The 12,081-nt window shown below is 60.1% G+C and overlaps 1 protein-coding gene and 1 long non-coding RNA gene across 6 annotated transcripts in view; both read left to right on the top strand.

Moving 5' to 3' along the window:
- Positions 1-90: 90 nt before the first annotated feature.
- LOC311421535 lies at positions 91-2,513 on the top strand. Its single transcript, XR_014684899.1, has 3 exons — positions 91-857; positions 1,070-1,398; positions 2,221-2,513. It is a non-coding gene; the product is annotated as an uncharacterized lncRNA (long non-coding RNA).
- Positions 2,514-3,430: 917 nt separating this feature from the next.
- RAP1GAP2 (RAP1 GTPase activating protein 2) overlaps positions 3,431-12,081 on the top strand; it is a 76,769-nt gene continuing 68,118 nt past the window's right edge. For 2 of the 5 annotated variants that reach the window (XM_084492828.1, XM_084492833.1), the window contains exons 1-2: positions 3,432-3,569; positions 5,790-5,906. In XM_084492828.1, the coding sequence (XP_084348954.1) occupies positions 3,520-3,569; positions 5,790-5,906 (167 nt within the window). In that variant the 5' untranslated portion in view covers positions 3,432-3,519. Of the gene's footprint in view, positions 3,570-5,789; positions 5,907-9,187; positions 9,344-12,081 lie in introns of those variants that run through there. The other 3 variants (XM_084492832.1, XM_084492829.1, XM_084492839.1) reach the window with 3 other exon arrangements.

Below are 12,081 nucleotides of genomic sequence, written 5' to 3' on the forward strand. Positions count from 1 at the left end.
AAACAGGCGGCAACGTGACCGGAACTGGGGCTCGGCCGCCACGAGCGGGGCCCGCGGGGACCGGGACCGGCCCCGGGGCCGCCCCTCGCGGCCGGGCCCGGCTCCGGGATCCCCCCCCCGGCCCCGCCGCCGCTGTCCGCGGTGCTGACGGCGCCCGCCCGGCCGCGGCCCCGAGCACGGCGATCGTGGCCCCCCCCCCCCCCGGGCTGTGCGGGGAGGGACCGGCAACCGCGGGGCGGGGAGCCCGGGGGCGCGGGGGGGCTCCCGGGGCTGTGCCCGGAGGGCCGCCGCTCACCCCGCGGTGTGTGCCCGGGGTGCCTGCGGCCTGCCCGTGCCTCCCGCCGGGGACCGGCAGCTCCCGGCCCCGCACCCCGGGACAGGCAGTGCCCCCGGGCCGGGCCGCGCTGCCCTGGCCCGCGCTGCCCGCACTGCTGTGCCCTCAGCCTGCCGGCAGCTCACAGCCCGCACCGTTGTGGGGCAGCCCGCAGTGACGGCCCCGTGTCGCTGCCATCCCGCGTCCCTTCTCCTCCTTGGATGTCTCCGAGCTCTGACAATGCCTGTGCCACGCACTGCGACCAGGGGTGTGCCATGGGAAACAGCCCTGCTTCCTGCCGTGGACAACGGCCCTGCGTGCTGCCCGCAGGCACACGTGCTAGTCCGGGTACAGCGGGGGGGCTGTAACGTCCCCGTGCTGCAGCAGGCAGAGGACCGGCTCCTTACCTGGTGCTGAGTGCTGTGGCACAGCCTGGCTTGGTGCAAGCTGCTGGCAGAGGGAGGCTGGGCTTGGAATCAGGACTCTTCTATGGAGAGTGAGCTTAATTCACACCAAGAGCAAAATCGTCACATCAGGAGAAAAGGTGACTGGGGAGCTCCAAAGGTCTGCACATGCAGACATGAATGTACGTGGAAGCTTCTGGTTTCCATGACTTACTCAGACATCTCTGCTTAAGGCCTCCTGGCAGGTGCAGCTGAGAGCTTTGGTGCTTCCTAGCACGCCTCTGTTCACACTGACTGCTGTGGGCCTTCTCTAAATTTTCTTGTAAAAAAACGAGTTTTTCTGCCATGACAGGTTGCTGTGGGGTGATGGATATTTGTCTGGGTGAGGAGGGCAGACTTCCTTGCTCAGGGAAGTGCACTCTGGTTGGGGTCATCTCGCACCCATTGGTAACCGCAGGTCAGCACTTGCCCCGATGCCCTTGGTGCACTCAGTGCGGTTTGCTGCGTGTGGCAGGGCTGCTTTGTGCATCTCACTGCGACTTCCCCCAGCTCCTGCGCTTGCTTTGGCAGTACCGAGTTGCAGACAGGGAGGGCAGATTCTGAGCGCATCGTGTTGCACCAGATTCGTACGGCTTTCATCGATTTTCCACCGGATAAAACGCAAGCCTGCAAACGACCAAGGTCGGGCGCCCGGGGGCAGCCAGCTCGGTGCTGGGGGGGCAGCGGCGGGGAGCGGGGGGCCGGGGCTGCCCAGCGCCCCCCCGGCCACGCCGCGGGGGTTTCTCCTCGCTCCGAGCCGCCCTCGGCGTCGCTGCCCGGGGCCAGGCGGCGCAGCCCCCGCCCGTGCCCGCACCGAGGCCCCCGGCGGAGGCAGGACGCCCCCTCCGCAGGACGCCCCCAGCCCCCGGCCCCTCCGCTCGCTCGGGGGCGAGGAGGGCGCCGAGCCCCGGCCCCGCGGCAGGGTCGGAGCCTGCGGGCGGCGGCAGCGCCGGGTGTGCACTGACCCCTAGCGGCACCGGCACCGGCACCGGCAGCTCCCCGGCGGGCGGCAGCGGCTCTGAGCAACCCAGCCAGGAGCTCCGCGGAGGGGCGGAGGGCTGAAAGCCAGGGGGTTTCGATGCGTTTAACGTTAGCCTAACATTTCCACAGGGGCTGGGGGAGATCTCACCCGCAGGTACTTGCTCGAGCTACGTAGTGCCATTTGCTGTCCCCCAAGGAGCTCCTGCTCTGCACCGCTCGCTGCGGACAGGCCACGGGGCTGAGCGGGGCTCCCTGGGGCAGCCTTGGGCTGGGAAATAACGGGGCCAAATCCGACAGCCTCACCTGGGTGTGCTGGCCCCAAAGGGAGACCTGCCTGTGATCGGTGTGGTGCTGGCAGTGCAAAGGGGCAAATGGGAGATGCCTGATACATTAGTGTGTGGTTCCTGTGAGATTGTGCCATTTATTTATTTTTAAACCTCATTTTTTTTTTTCCCTAAAATAAAGTTTATTTTCATTCTTTAGATCTCCCAGGCCTGCAGAACCAGGTGTGCTGGACCAGGGCGGGCTGGTTCCCTGGCTCCAGGGCAGAAGGGAGAACCTTGGCCTCTCCCGCACCCGTTCTGTTCCCACGTGGCCCCGTTGCTGCTTCCCCGCCTGGCCCCTGCCAGGGAGTGAGCGCTGGAGAGAAGCAGAGGGAGCACCGATCGGAGAAGGCTGCGGCCCTGCCCTGCTGGGGGCTGCGTAGGCCAGAGGGAGTGGGAGTGGGCTCGCTTGCTCTCAGCCTCATTAAAATCTGTTGGGCTCAGTATAAACAATTGCCTTGTCATCATTTCAGCCAAAGCGTCCAGCTCAGGACAGAGTTATTGGCCCTGCCACAGATGCTGCTCCCTGCAGCCCAGCAGGCTGCCAGCTGCCGAATGCTGTCCTGTCACTGCAGGTGCTGCTTCTGGGCTCCCCCCGAGGGAGGGTCACTGCCCACATGCACAAGACCCCGGCTGAATCCCCGTGTGTGACCCTGGGAGAGCCACAGCCTGTGCAGCCACCAGAGCCCTGCTTTAGTGAGGATCAGCTGAGACAGAGGTGTTGATGTGCTCCAGATGGGCTCAGCTCCTGCAGGAGTGGGACTCTGCAATTACTAATAAAAGGTACTTACTTGGGCTACTGATGTTACTTAATTTAAGTGAAGCTGTACAAGTGAAGTGTACAACACCTGGCAAATGAGAACTTGCAAAATTTTGTTCTTACAAATCAGAAAAGTTAGGATTTAGGGACAGAACACTCCTTTTGTGAAACCACTTTCAGCGTGATTTGAATCTCCTTGAAATAACATCTAAAAGTAGTTCCAGTCCGTTCCCTAAGCACCAGGGGCCACCCGTAACCGCACCAGAGGGGGGCACAGCCGGGACCCCCGCGCTTTGCAGCGCTCGGTGGGGACTCACTGAGCGCCGGCTCCGGGACGCACCCGTTCCCTGGGGGCCACGGGGGGGGGGGGTGCGCGCCCCCGCTGCCGGTCCCGCGTGGTGCCCGGGGCGGCCGGCGGGGAGCGGCCCTGCGGCTGCTTTACGTAACGGGGCCGCCGCCGGGGCACCGGGCCGGGCGCGGGGTGCGGGGAGCGGCGCCAGGGGGAGCGCGCAGGGCCCGGCCGCTCCGCGCCGCTCCGCTCCGCACCGCTCCGCACCGCACAGCCCAGCCCAGCCCAGCCGCGGCGCTGCCTCCGCGCTGCCCGCAGCCGGGATCCGCACCGGGACCCGCACCGGGAGCGCCCCGGGGCTCCGCTCCCCGCCCCGCCTCGCCGTGCGGCGCCGAGCCCCGAGCGGGGACATGGCCTCGGGCAAGGCGGCGGGGGAGCGGCGGTGGGAGCTGGTGCGCTGGTGAGTGGGGCCGGGGGGGACGGAGGGGTCCCGGGCGCTGGGGGCCGCGGGAGGTGCCCGGGGGTCCCCGCTGGTCGGGTCGGGTCGGGGGTCCCCGCGCACGGCGAGGGCGCGCTCTGCGCGGTGGTCCCGGCTTGGGGGTGCGGGGCAGCTCCCGGTGCTCCGCTGGGGGGGGGGCACCCAGCCCCTCCCGGCACGCCGAGAGCAGCCCCAGGCGCGGGGGGCACCGGGTGCTGGGGTGGGGACGTGTCCCCGGGCAGGGAAGGGGCAGCCCCGGGCTGCGGCTGGGTGGGGGGCGTTCGTTTGGGGTGCAGCGGAGGAGGAGGAGGGTCAGGGACCCAAAGAGGTTTGGTGTCAGGGGAAATGTCCCAGCCCGGCACGGGAGAAGTGGGGGGCACCAGCAGCGTCCTGGTCCCACTCACACCGGGTTGGTGTGGCTGCCCCCAGGATGTCTCGGGACACTCGTGGGTGTTTGGGGAGCATCGTGGCTGCTGTCGTGGGGCTGAAGGGGTGCTGAGGCGGCCGTGGTGCGTGGGGACCCACTGCTGCTGGGGATGGAGTGCTCGGAGCAGCTGGGACAGGCTGACATTGGAAACAAGCTTTCTCTGTATCTTTTGATTTTTAATTGTGTAGTTTGTGACGTCCAGAGCGTGTGACTTCTGAGCAGGGCGCTGTAGCGATGCCAGGCTGTGAATGGAGTGGCTCCGGGTGACAATGCCCTGCTGGTGACGCGGGAGCTGGGAGCGGGCCCAGGGCTTGTCCCCATGTCCCAGCTGCGGCTGGGAGCCCCGCGAGCCTGGGCAACAGCCAGAGTGGGAGCCATTGCAGGGTTATTCCACAGTGTTTTTTTTTTTAATTATTTATTTATTCTTTTTTTTTTTTTTCCTTTTTTTTTTATTTTCTTTTTCTTTTTTTTTTTTCTTTTTCTCCTCCCCTTGGCAGTCCAGAACACCTTTTCTTGCACACTTAGACACAAAGTATTATAATGGCTGCTTTGCTTGGCTGTTCTGCCATCCCTCTTTTCCTTCTCCTTCCTTCCCCCAAATCCCTCTGGCTTTCCTGTCAGTGCTTTCGCAGCACTATTACATGCAAGAGCTGTCAGGGAGCACTGGGACTGCACTGCCCTTGGTTCCTTATAGCAAGAAACCCAGCAGGTCAGCTTGTCCTGGAGACTCGCCAGGAGCCTCCCTGGCTTATTTCTGCTGGGGCTGCGCCCTCCTGATTGCCCTTTCCTCTCGGCTTCTGTTTGTCCCAATTAATGGGCACAGGAAGTGAAATTCCATGTGAGTGTGTGTGTGTGCGTGTCCCCAACCAGTGCTACAGAGGTTTTAAATAATTAATCACTTGCTGATGAAATTTCACATTCAGAGGCAGGCGTGTGAAGTGCAGCTGGCTGTGGGGAGGCAGGCAGCAGAGTTTCCCACTGAAGGATGGGAACAACTGCAGTTACAGACATCTTGCTCACGTAATGGAGAACCCACACTTCTTTAATCAAAATAATAACCATTGATTCATCACTTGAATACTGTTTAATAAGCTTCAACATCTGGCCTGACATTCAAAACAATGTTAGAAAGGCATTAGTCTGCTCTGGGAGCTGCGGGCAGGGTGGGGGGATGCGCGGTGGCTGCCGGCCGTGCCCCCACGCCGGGTGGTGCTGAGCAGCACTGGGGGAGCTGAGACCACCTCGGCCTCCCGGGGTTTCGCAGTGAAATGTCCTGCACCGCTCTGGAACTGCTTGCTCTTTGTTTTTCTGTGTGTGGCTGCTAGGAGTGGGTCTGGCTGAGGGGTGTCGGGGGGACTGCAGCTGGCGGCAGCTCCATGGGCACTGGGCTTGGGGCACAGGAACCCCTGCGAGGCTCCGCGCTGCATCTGCCCCTGCTTCTCTTGGGGCCACTGCTCCTGGTGGCAGCAGGGCCAGGAGCAAGGGTGGCCGGGGGGTCCCTGTCCCTGAAGGTGCCCGGGAGCAGAGCCCTGTCAGGGCTGCGGCAGCGTGCCCATGGGAACAGCGGCTGCTGGGCGGGGGGACCCCACAGGGAGGTGGTCAAATGGGCCGTAATTTCGCTGCTTTCATTAAGGAACACACAATTATTACTATTATTGTCTCCCTTCCATCCTTAAACAGCGTTTCTGAGCCAGTTGCTCCCCGTGTCCTGCATCTCCCTCTCCCAACCATCCTGCGCTAATGAATATTTCAGTCTGTCTTGTTGTTATTTTTAGGTACGTGAGAGAGGGCCGGTTTCGGATCGAGGAGAGGACGCTGACGGCTTTCCAGTGGCTGTACTCGCCGCAGCAGCATCGCATCGTCAGCCGGGCGGACCTGGGCTCGCCTAGCAGGTACCGGGGGCGCGGGAAGCACGGCACGGCCCCGTGGGGCTGGCCCCGGCCGCCCCTCACCATGAGCTCCTGAGGCGCAGCTGGAGGTCTCCTGGGTCTCAGCCTCTGCTCCTGGGGCCCTGCAAGTGTCTGAGGCTGGGGCCTGCTTCAAAACAAGGCTCTGGGAGCGGTGGTTGCAGACAGGAACCTGGTGTGAGCACACCTCTGGTTCGGAGCAGCAGAAAGGGCAAACTGCTGACTGCCTCCCCAGGCTCCCTTCTGCAAATCCCGTGCCTTTGGTCGGGCACATCACCTGCTGAGGACCTGCTTAATGCATGTAGCACAACTCTTTCCTCCAAAACTCATTGCAAATATGGCTTGGAGCCACATTGTGGGGCTGTGCCATGGCTTTTTCTGCCTCTGATGCATATGCATTGCTGTCGTTTTAGATCCGAGTGTTTGGTGATAAAATGTCATTACAGTAAAAGCCTTGTGGGCCTCCAGAAACCTATAGTGCAGCGCCTATTTCCCTGCTTGCTAAGAGTGGAAAACACACAAAAAACAAAAAGCAAACCTACCTCCCTGTGTGGCTACATGGCTGAAAGCTTTTCCCTCTGTATTGCAGCAGATCTTAAGAGCCCTTAAGAGCCTCGAAGCACTTACCTGCCCAGAGCAGCCGGAGGGGAAAAGGAGGGGCTGTGGGTGCCCCCGGGCTCTGCTCCCAGGGCCCCTCGCAGGGCGCAGCCGGGCACGGGGTGCAGGAGGTGCCTGGCTCCCAGCACAAGCTGCTGCTGCCAGCTGGCTCCTGAGGTGGTGATTCCTTTGCTTTGTGAAAAAAATCCAAATTACCGTGCTGGCTATTGATTTTTAACTGTTTTTTGCAAATTGCTGTCAAAGTTCACATTAATCTCTCCATTGAGGTGTGTATATTGTGCGGAACTTAAATGCATGTAATGTGATTTATAATTAGTGTTTAGTGCTGCTGGAGCTGATTCCACCAGATCCGTTTGATTTTCCCAGAGGGCTGGGAAGTCGCCTGGAGGGCTCGGGAGGTGCAGGAGGGGCAGGTGCTGAGCTCTGCTCCCTGGGGCAGGAGGTATTAGGGCAGCGCTCTCAGACACAGGGTCTGTTTTTTGGGTGGTGCTGTGTGGAGCCAGGAGCTGGACTCGATGAACCTTGTGGCTCCCTCCCAGCTCAAGGTATTCCGTGGCTGTGACACCAGGGGCCAGCTCTAAGTGGTGCCTGCATCCCTGTCAAGGGAAAGGTTCACGTTGGCAGCAGGTGAGTGGGGGGTATGGGGTGGGGGCCATGGGCAGCAGGTGCCAGAGCTGCCCTGGCACCAGCGCGCCCTGGCCGTGGGGCTTGGGCTGGCTGTCACCTCCTGTGCCACGTCTGTTGGAAGGCAGAGAAATGCAGCAGGCGGCGGCTGCAGGGTGAGCAGGGTACCCACACACAGCGAGTCCAGCGCTCCCTTTGAGCAGTGTTTTAGGCAGGTTCCCACCAGTGATAAGCAGTTAATGAACAATTAGCCTGACAATTAAAACACCCGTCCCATTGGCCTGAGCTCCCGTGGTGGCTGAGGCAGCGTACCCAAGGGTTTGTGCTGGGCTCTGCCACCCACCCTCAGCTCACTGCACTGCGCCCCGCGCTGCTCCACGGCCACCCCCAGCCTGCTTCGGGGCAGTGCTTACGGGGTGGCCCCTGCGAGCCTGCTCTGGGACAGCAGTGAGGAGTCAGCTGCCTGTTGGGGATGTCTTTAGGCCTGCTACTGATCGGAGATGTCTCTGTCAGAATGAAATAGGAGTTGTGTTTGGATTACGCAGTCAGCAGTGCAAGCAAAGCACCCCGAAGGGGAGGGAGGTTGTAACACAGCTGAAGGCTGGTGGCGCCGCCGTCCTTTGGTGGGCAGGAGTGAGATGCTCACCCCAGTGCACCACGCGCTGCTGTGGAGGCGTCGCTCAGGGAGTGGTTTTGTGCCCCGGGTGGCACAGTGGTGCTGGGGTGCTCAGCTGCGTTGCAGGCTGTCACGTTAGCTATCGTCACGTCAATCCAATCCGGGTCTTTATGTTGCGTTTGCTTCTTGTTCTGTGCGTGATGGTAGTGGGACAGCTGAACGAGAGGACGGGTGATCCGTTGGAAGGCTTAATGTAACAGGTGTTTCATTGGTTTTATTATTTATACAAATTAATGGACTCACTCGAGCAGCACTTAAGGAGGGATGGGAGCATGCAGTCCCAGCTCCTGTGGGACACTTTGCTCTAACAGCACACTGCGGGATGCCCACGCTGTGCTTCGATACCACGCTCTTGCACCTTTTGCACTCATTTGTGCTGGGATGCTGGAAATGCTCCTGCACCCGCTGCCAGGGAGCACCACGCTGGGTATGGGGCTCGCAGTGGGGAGGAGAGCTGGGTGGCAGAGGCCGCTGTGGTTTTCACGAGCTGTGTGGTTCTCGCTGGGCATGGGCAGGACATGGCACAGGGAGCTGCGAGCCCCGCGCTGAGCGGCCTCATAGCTGAAGTCACTCCCTTGGGATTTATTGCTGTTAGACAGACGTCAGTGGTGCCAAAAAATGGGAATTCCATTGGTTTCACTAATTCTCTTCAGAACCCAGTGGAACCAAAGTGATGCAGCGTGGATTGATAGGAGCATCGCATGTCCAGGAGCATCCTATGGGTTCTGCTGGGTAACAGCAATGTGGTGCTGTGGCAAGTGCCCTGTGAAGCAGGAAGGGTGGCCCTAAACCTGTCCCCATTGGCTGTAAGCGGAATTCTGCCTTCCAGTTCAGTGGATCCAGATTTTAGCCCTGGAAACTCCTGCCTGGTCCCAGCCTGTGTCTGTCTTCAATTCAGCCATAACGGATGAAAGGGCTCACACATAAAGGCTGAAGTCTGTTTTGCAACTGAATCCAAAGATTTTTTTTCTCCATTTTTTTTTTTCCTTCTTCCCAGTCCAATAGCCTTCCCTGCCTCCCTCCCTGCAACAGCCCTTTTGCCCTGAAAGCTCCAGGGAGGTTGGGGTACGATCCCCAGCTTTCGCTGGTGGCTGTCACCCCGGCGGGGCTGCAGAAGCCCCCGGTGACACCACTGCACACCCTGTCGAGAGCCCGCTGCCTCTGGACCTCGTCCTCCCCTGGGGCAGGGACGCGGCCCCAGGCCCCAGCCCTGATCTTGGTGCTGCGGGGGCGAGGCGTGCGGCTCTGCTGGGCCCCGGGGGGCTGCGGGAGCGCAGCTGTGCCCGCACCCCGCGCTGAGCCACCAGCCCCTCCTGCTCGTGGCCGCGGCCGTGCTCGCCGCGAGGTGAGCAGAGCTGGGCGCAGTGCTCGGGAACGGCGCTGCGATAGCTGCAGCTGCGCTTCGGGGCTGCCGTGGGGTGGAGAAATTCCCTTTCCCTGCGTTTATCCGGCGCTGATGCTTGCCGTGTTAGTCTTGCACAGAGAGAGCAGCCAGAAAATCAAGGTAAGATGCTTCTGAATCTCTCTAAATCTGAACTGCCATCACGATGTACGGCAATATTTAAATAGCGTGTGGGGACTAGAATATAGACAAGCATGATGAGCCTTTAGCAGCAAATATTTAAATCTGTATTTGTCCTTGTTTTTACCCTGGATGGGCTTGCCTGGATGTAAATGTGAGGCACAGCTGGGAGGTCTATTGTTGCAATGCCTTACAGTTCTTGGTTTCTGTTTGCGTTTAAATATGTAAGGACTACTTCAGGCATGCAGACTTTGTGTCAGGCATGGGGACGGGGAATATCCTGCTCGTCAGGAACGTGCGAGCTGTGTGCCCGCGTGTGGCAGTGTCTCGGCGGGGTGGCTGCCAGTGCTTTTGTTAAATACTGAAAATTCAAAGGAGCAACTCCAGAGAGCTTTCCAGCGCTCTGCTTGTATCTGTCTCCGGGGGATTGCGATGGTTGGTGTTTGCCCCACTGCTGGTGGGGCTGGGGGGAAGGTTGCACTCCTGCCTTCAGCAGGGCACCTCATTGCCAAGGAGCCTGCGATATTCTGTGCATTTGACAGAAATAGGACATGGGAAGAGATTGTTCCGACCGCGTCCCTTTGCTAGCCCAGGGCACCCTTTGCTGGGGTAACCCTCCTCCCCTCTGCTTTTGAGCAAGATCTCTCGCTTATCTCTGCCAGACAAGAGAGCACCATGTCTGCTCAGCAGGCAGGGCAGAGCACCGTGGTTCTCTTTATCCTGCTCATCTCTGCAGGCAGAGCGCGAGCGGCAGCCCAGTGTGGGAGCTGACAGCGGGGCTGATAAGGGCTGCGCGAGCCTGTCGTTTGCATCCCTGGTGTACGCAGGACATGAGATGAATCCTGCTGGCTACTGTCTTATTTCCTCATCTTTTGCGTGTTCCAGCCTCTGCTGTTTTATTTAAGATTGCTTGTTGCTTTAGCAGCACAAGGGACATAATATCTGTCCACACGGAGTGATGTATTGAGGGCTGGAAACGAGCCAGCGAGTCTAAATTCAGATTCAACAAGAAGTGTGATTCCAGACGGCAGGCTCACTCTTGGCGTGCACCAGCTTTAACAAATATTTCTTTCTCCCTTTGCAGCTGATTCTTCCCAAAGGGCAGTTCACGATACCCACAGCAGCAAAGCTGCTCCCCTTTGCTGATAACTGTTTTGTCATTCTTCCTTCCTTCCTCCCTCACCGCTAAGCCTATCTGTGTGGTAGCAGGGTCCTGGGGGCTGCTCAGAGTCCATCTGCTTCTGCTGCCTCTCTTCTACCTGGCGTTGGGCTGCTCTGTTTGTCATTAGTGGCTGCTGTGGAAACAGGAACAGGACTTCAACAGCAACACCACCAGGAGGAATTTTTTTCCAGGAGCTAAAAACAGCTCCTTCTCCCCAGACCTCTCTGCAGTTTCGTGGGGGTAGATGAATCCCTGCTCAGACTTAACATCTGCCTCCAAGTTGGATGCCAAGCCAGAAAGAGCTGTTCCTTGGTTCTGATTTGAATCTAGCCCAGATACTGCAAAACCCACCCAAAATGGTGGAAAAATACAGGTGATGCTGGCAAGATCTAGCAAGGTTTTGACAAACTTTTGTCCAAATCTGGAGCGTGTCGTTTGCAGTATTTAGATGGAGCCCTGCACAAGTTTGGCCTTGAATCCGGGTGCTGCTTGCTGCCTACACCTGACCCGGTGCCAGCGCATCTTGGCTCCAGGCAGCGGCTCCTCAACCACCTGCTCGGGGGCTCGGGGAGCGCGGCAGTGAGGGGTGAGGGTGCCCACGGGCTGCCCACCGCTGTGGCAGCGCCCCGTGGGACGGCTTCGCGAGGGTGCTGAGCGCCGCTGTGGGCTGCTCCCTGGTGCTGTTGGCAGGGGGCTGTTCCAGGGGTTCCTTGTGTTTAAAGCTCATAAACCTCCTTGTTCCCAGCCGAAACACGCTCGGGTCTCTCTAAGGCCTGTGCTTTCCTCCCACCCCGCGTTTTGCCAGTCCTGGTTTTCAGTGTAAGCAGTTCTTTTTCTGTCTTGCCACAGTTTCTCCACAGACTGGTGGCGCATCCCCTGCCAGCCGGCTGTGTCAACCGGGCCGAACGCTCACAGTTACCCTTGGCTGCCTCCTGTGCTGCTGTGGGGGGTGCTGTGCACGCTATGGGGACAATTTGGGGGAGAGCAGCAGGAATTGGGGTCTGTCAGGTTTTGCCCTGCACGTCTTCCCTCAGCAAGGCCATGAAATGCTGGGTGAGCAGACGAGCTCCTGCTCCTCGTGGTGCTGGGGCCACGGCACGGCCGTGTGGCAGATGTGGGGTGGCCGCAGGGGTGGCACCGGGCACGGGACTGCGCGGCAGGGACGTGGTGGCAGCGGTGCCTGCCTGGCGCTGCCCTGCCTTGCACGGGCCTGCAGCAGCCTGCACGTGGGCTTCCCTCGCACGATGCTTGCACGTGCTGTGTGTGTGGGCACAGAAAGCTTTGTGCTGGGTGCTGCCCGTGGGCACCGGGGGCTGCTGCTTGTCTGAGGCATCCTCCTGGGGGCTGAGAGGGGCAGGGGTGCTGCAGCTGGGGGTAGGGACGGACACACAGCACATCCGTGAGCTTGAACAGGTTCTTCCTAAAGGGAGAGTTTCTGTGGGGAATTCCATCTCCTCGCTAGCAAGATGGAGATCTGAAATGCAAGAGCCTGAGAAAACCAGCTACTCGGTGCACCAAAAGGTTCAAATTCGTAGTGGACCAGAATAGTTACTGAGAG

Source organism: Aythya ferina (genome assembly GCF_964211825.1).
Source record: "Aythya ferina genome assembly, chromosome: 19".
NCBI classification, from domain to species: Eukaryota; Metazoa; Chordata; class Aves; order Anseriformes; family Anatidae; genus Aythya; species Aythya ferina.